This window comes from Quercus lobata, chromosome 1 (assembly GCF_001633185.2).
Source record: "Quercus lobata isolate SW786 chromosome 1, ValleyOak3.0 Primary Assembly, whole genome shotgun sequence".
Lineage (NCBI taxonomy): Eukaryota > Viridiplantae > Streptophyta > Magnoliopsida > Fagales > Fagaceae > Quercus > Quercus lobata.
Window position 1 is genome coordinate 33,748,925 of NC_044904.1, and position 5,669 is coordinate 33,754,593.

The 5,669-nt window shown below is 44.1% G+C and overlaps 2 protein-coding genes across 2 annotated transcripts; both read right to left on the reverse strand.

Moving 5' to 3' along the window:
- Positions 1–1,928: 1,928 nt before the first annotated feature.
- Positions 1,929–2,580, reverse strand: LOC115952886. Its single transcript, XM_031070222.1, has 2 exons — positions 2,522–2,580; positions 1,929–2,441 (listed from the first exon to the last, which is right to left on the reverse strand). Exons 1-2 carry the CDS (start codon positions 2,567–2,569, stop codon positions 1,929–1,931), a joined length of 561 nt encoding a protein of 186 aa, XP_030926082.1. The 5' UTR covers positions 2,570–2,580.
- Position 2,581: 1 nt separating this feature from the next.
- Positions 2,582–4,119, reverse strand: LOC115952896. The gene is made up of 5 exons (XM_031070234.1): positions 3,744–4,119; positions 3,327–3,509; positions 3,068–3,238; positions 2,659–2,995; positions 2,582–2,606 (listed from the first exon to the last, which is right to left on the reverse strand). The coding sequence occupies exons 1-5, from the start codon at positions 4,117–4,119 to the stop codon at positions 2,582–2,584; spliced, it is 1,092 nt and encodes a 363-aa protein (XP_030926094.1).
- Positions 4,120–5,669: the final 1,550 nt, after the last annotated feature.

A 5,669-nucleotide genomic window follows, 5' to 3' on the forward strand; every position in this document is an offset into this window, starting at 1 on the left:
AGATGTTTAGCTCCGGACGAAGCAAACTACGTGCTGAGAGAAGTTCATGAAGGGGCATGTGGCAATCATTCGGGAGCAAGATCACTTGTCCACAAGGTCGTCCGTGCAGGGTACTACTGGCCGAACATGCAAGCTGATGCTAAAGCATACGTTAAGGTCTGCGACCAGTGCCAGCGATTCAGCAACGTCCCCAGGCAACCATCGGAATACCTCACCCCAATGGTGGCACCGTGGCCCTTCGCACAATGGGGACTGGACATTTTGGGTCCCTTCCCTTTGGGAGTAAGGCAGATGAAGTTTCTAGTGGTGGGCATCGATTACTTCACCAAATGGGTGGAGGCAGAACCGTTGGCAAATATCACACAACAGAATGTGAAAAACTTCGTGTGGAAGAACATCGTATGCAGATTTGGAGTGCCGAAGGTATTGGTGTCTGATAACGGACGACAATTCGACAATGCACTCTTCAAGGACTTCTGCTCACATTTTGGAATTCAGAACCATTACTCCTCGCCTGCACACCCCCAAGCCAACGGCCAGGCTGAAGTTGCAAACCGATCCTTGTTGAAAATCATCAAGACTCGGCTTGAGGGGGCAAAGGGAGTGTGGCCAGATGAATTACCAGGAGTTTTATGGGCGTATAGGACCACAGTGAGGACACCTACAGGAGAGACTCCTTTCAAACTAGCCTATGGAAGTGATGCAGTCATACCTGCAGAAGTACATATGGCTAATCATAGGGTGATGATGTATCAAGACAAGGATAATGAAGATCTACTTCGTCTGAACCTCGATTTAATAGACGAGGTAAGGACAAATGCAGAACACCGGGCAGCAAAGTATAAGAATCTCATGGCTAAGCAGTATGACGCGGTGGTGAAGCCTAGGCGTTTCAACATTGGAGATCTCGTCCTGAGAAAGGTCTCTTTGTCGACCAAGAACCCGGCACATGGGAAATTGGGCCCAAACTGGGAAGGACCCTATAAAGTTATCAACTGTAAAAGGCAAGGATCCTACTACCTGGAGGCCCTGGACGGGAGAAAGCTGGAACATCCTTGGAATGTGGAGCACCTGAGGAGGTACTACCAGTAAGAGTGAACCTATGGACGAGACTGGGTCTTATATGTCTAATTACCCTACTACTACGTATGATGCTGTTTGTGTTTGATACTATTATATTTGGTGTTGCTTATGTGTGGAGTTTGAAACTATGATCTTATTACTTATTATAGTTGTGTTATGGTTATGGACGAAGTCATGAAGTATGTATTTATTAAATAAAAAGGCATCAGTGTGCATATGCCTTGTCTGTAAACAATATTTATGTTATGTGCTAAATGTTGTGTGAAATTTCTCCATGATATTATCGTCCAAGTCAATCCTCAAGAGGGTTGAAAGATCCAAGACGAACAAAATCTCTGGACGCAGAGATGTAACGTCTAAATTTTCTAAGGAAAAAACCACATCCACACTCGTCCAACTCATGGACGAGACGGAGCCAACTGAAACAATCCAAAATCTGGACGAGAGAAAAAGTTGGCAAAATAAGTAAGATGGTAAGTAAAATTAGTTTGCAAGTCCTAAGACGAATCAAGCTAATTAAAAATACTACCTACTAAGACGAGTTAGACTACATGAAAAATATGTAATCTCGATATGGACGAGCTAAAGTTGGAGTTAAAATAGCTTGGCAACATTCGTCCATGAAAATGAAATCACTCGTCCATGCAAAGATAATAAAAATTCATTCAAAGGGTAGACTTCCTACGTCCAAAAAACCCTGATTAGTTTGGAAAGCAGAAACTACTTAAAAACCCGTCCTAAAACCATGGACGAGTATAATGTATTCTTGTTACATAAAGGAAGGTCCAAAAACAAAGGACCAAATAAAAAAAAAGAGAAAAACCACTAAGGTTAAAAGTCTCGTCCTAAGAAGGGGGAGCATTCACAACTGGTGCGTCCTGAGGCTGGGTACTAGCATCGTCTTCCACGTTGACGTCATCAGAGCCAGTCTGGAGAAGAGAGCTTGTGGCAGCAGCAAGGTTAAGCTTGATTGCATTAAAATCAACTTCAGGGAAGTTCTCAATAGCGTCCATTCTGAAATCTTCAAAACCAGCTGCATAATTGCGATCCAAAGTGTCTGTATATTCTTTGGACGACTTGAACTCAGCCACAGCGTCCTCTTTTGCCTTGGAGAGACGAGCATTCAATTCATCATTCATCTTCTGCAAATGATCAATGCGCGTATCCTTCTCCACTGCATCCGTCCTTAGCTCCTCAATCAGCTTGTTACGTTCCTTGACCTCGTCCTTAGCTTTTTCAGCAACCCCAGCCCATTTTTTACACTCAGCATTCACCTGCTGAATCCTCGTCTCCAACAAGACTCTCGTCTTGTCCAGCTCTGTTGCCTGTCTAGACGCTGCTATAAACTTGGACATGGCCTATGAATAGACAAAGCAACATAGAGTGATTAAATGAGGAAAAGTGGCTACCCAAATAAGGATGAGAGATACTGACATACCTTGAAGAGGTCATGGACGCCTGAATGTTCAAATTCCTTTAAACCCATGTTGTAGCACGTTTATATCTTCGTCCTTGACAGCCATCTGGAAACGTTTCCAAGCCAGGTCTTCGTTCTCAATAATGTTCGTGGAATGCTGGGACGAGCCAGGCGTGGTAGACTTGGCCAAAGGAGTTCTGGGTGGAGTCTTGGACGGCGTGGACTCCACTGGAGTGGACGAGTCCACATCAACTATCTGGACGGCAGGCTGGGACTGGGGAGGTTTGGACTTGACCACCTTGGACGAGCCTGACTTGACCCTTTTGTCCCTACGACTGGGGAGCCCTTCCAAGTCAATATTTTTTGGCAAGAACTTCCTTTTGTCCCCAGCCGTTGGACGAGTCTGACCCTCAGGACGATCTTGGGCTTGACCCTCAGGACGTTTCCCCTCTCCTGCAATCTCCTTCCCTCTATTCTCTTTCATTGTTGACATTCCTAAGACGAGATGAACGAGTTAGGAAGGTACACAAAAAAGAAGAAGAAAAGGAGGTTTAGCTAAGAACTTACTTTTTCGCACAGTAACTTCGTGGGCGATAGCTTCGTCTGAAGGCTCAGGACCTAAACCCCACTTGGCTAAACGTCTTAGCGTGACAAGAGAACGAAAGCTCCTGTCTGTATGTAGACGAGCTCTATGGACGCGGTCACGACGGAATTTACTCAGGGACGGACGTTTGGCAGCTACAACACAATGAACAAACAAAGGTTAGAAATTGCAAATATATCAAATAGAAGTAAGAATAAAAATAAACAAGGGGAAGGGACGTACCTTCTGGACGAAGGTTCCCTAGTTCCCCAGTGTAAGGGGGAAAGGGATCCCTGCCAACGTCCACAGGGTTCCCTGCCCAGAAGCCTGAAACGAAAATGAACTCCGTCTTCCATTTCCTATCAGACGAAGCTAGGGACTTGATCAACCTACAATCATTCCCTCTAGCAGTAAACTGATAAAAACCTTTAGATTGACTTATGGCAGAAGGTTTATAACAATAAAGGAACTCGTCCACTGTAAGAGGACGGTCCCCACCAAAAACTTCCCTCCACAAAATTTGCATGGAGATAATGAGTCTCCATGCGTTAGGATTGAATTGACAAACACCTAAACCTAACTTAACTAATAACTCTCTATCGAAGGCATTTAAAGGAAACCTAAGGCCACCTAAAAAGTAAGATTCATAGACGCCTATACCAAAACGGGGCTCACAACACCACTCTCCACGGACGGGCAGCCTAGGGTTAAACTCGTCTGGGATTTGATACCAGGATTTAAGGCTATTTAACCTCTGTTCGTCCGTCTTAGAATGGACGCCTACAGCGCAGCTGAAGACGGTTTCTACCTCGTCCGTAGGATTGGACGGAGAACCAGCTTGAGAGCCAGAAGCTCTCCTAAGCTGTTCTTGGACGACCTCAATAGGGAGCCCAGGGGCCCCAGAAGAGTAGTTCTCGTCCGTGCTTCCTCCACTCTCATCACTAGCACTGCTAGAGTTAGACCTCTCACTAGTATCCTCACAGTACTCGTCTATGGCCTTATTAAGGCTATCAGTAGACGAGGAGGCAGCGGACATCTCTAACAAGAAACTTAAAACCTAAAGACGAGGAGAAGAAGAGTACCTGGCTCTAGACGGAAGAAGACTCTAGACGCAGAGAAACTCCTAGACGAGGCTCTAGACGACGGATGTCAAGGAAGAAAATCTCTGGAATGAAAAGGGTTAAGGGAGGCATTCCACTATTTATAGGATGCTGACCTAGGTAATCGAAACGACCCAGCCAATACGAAAGCGACACGTGGCATCTACCTCGGAAATATAAATCGACGAAATTAGCCACCAATAAAAAAATGACACGTGGTGCGAATAATTAATAACCAATTACCAGTCCAAAGACGTTCAACCATTTGGACGACTCACACGGACGAGGGGGCAACTGATGGTGTCATAAATAAATCCCCCAAGTCCATAACTCGTCCATATGTCTCGTCCAACAAAAGAAGCTACAATAGGCGATGAAAATTACAAGCGTACTGGCGAACCTCGTCCATACATGGACGAGCAATACCTCGTGAGATCTATTTATCAGTTATGAACGTCAAGCCTTCCAAGATGATCTCGTTATCTTCCACTGAAGATGGACGAGATCATCCTTGAGGTGTCGTCCATCCTGACTATGGATGGACGAGTTCATCAGCGTCCGACCTAGGTAACTTCCACAGCGGTTATGGAAGTTACTCCTAATTCGCCGGACTCCTCGACATTGGGAACGGTTCCTAAACAGATAAACCGTTCCACACACACACACACACACTATATAAGGCTTCTTCGATGAAAGGTAAGGGCATTGAGACACTTTTACTTTTGAGAGAACATTTCTTCGTTACAGAGAGTTCAAAGTAACTAACTTGATCATCGGAGGATTTTTGGCCGGTCCCCCACCGGTCCCCTCTGATTCTGTGTCCTTTGTATTACAGGAAATAGCCTAAAGATCAACGTTCGAGTCCTATCAATCCACTGATAAAGGGAGAATCATCAATATTCATTTGATAGCTACTTTTTTCCCTCCCAAAAGTTAGTTTCTAAGAAATAAAAGAAATCCTGTAAATATTCTCCAAAATTGTTATTTGTAGAACCCAATAATTTAGTTTTATTCTAAGAACAAATTGTAAAAACCCTTTAGCAACTTACGTATGAAGACAAATTAATATTATTTAAAGATAACATTTAATTGTGCCTCTAAGTCAATCATAATTTTTAATTACATGTTATGTTCATTTTGTTTTTTCTTTATTACTCTTTGGTTTGGTGAAATTCCCAACACTTCCAATACATGGATACAAATTATTAATCTTGACCAAAAGCTAACCAAAGCATGCCAAAACAAAGGAACATGGATTGTCCCTATTTAGTACAGCACTTCCCCATCATGGATTGTCCCTATTTATATATAGGGCATACTGAAAAGGGAGGGGCGGGCGGGCGGGGCGGATATTATTATGAGGATTTTATATATTTCTTTTCTTATTTTGGCCATTCGACCCTAGGCTTCAAGTGGAGCCACCCCTGACAAGACTTGGAGACAAGCTAGTAAATGAACTTTGACAAGGAGCCGCCCATGACAGGAC

Excerpts from the sequence above, each read along its gene's own strand:
- LOC115952886 (XM_031070222.1), bottom strand. The coding sequence starts at position 2,569 with ATGGGTTTAAAGGAATTTGAACATTCAGGCGTCCATGACCTCTTCAAG. Across the intron at positions 2,442-2,521 it reads GCGTCCATGACCTCTTCAAG|GCCATGTCCAAGTTTATAGC; the intron begins GTATGTCAGTAT and ends GTCTATTCATAG.
- LOC115952896 (XM_031070234.1), bottom strand. The coding sequence starts at position 4,119 with ATGTCCGCTGCCTCCTCGTCTACTGATAGCCTTAATAAGGCCATAGAC. Across the intron at positions 3,510-3,743 it reads GTGTTGTGAGCCCCGTTTTG|GTTTTTATCAGTTTACTGCT; the intron begins GTATAGGCGTCT and ends GTCAATCTAAAG. Across the intron at positions 2,607-2,658 it reads ACCACGCCTGGCTCGTCCCA|ATGGCTGTCAAGGACGAAGA; the intron begins GCATTCCACGAA and ends AAACGTTTCCAG.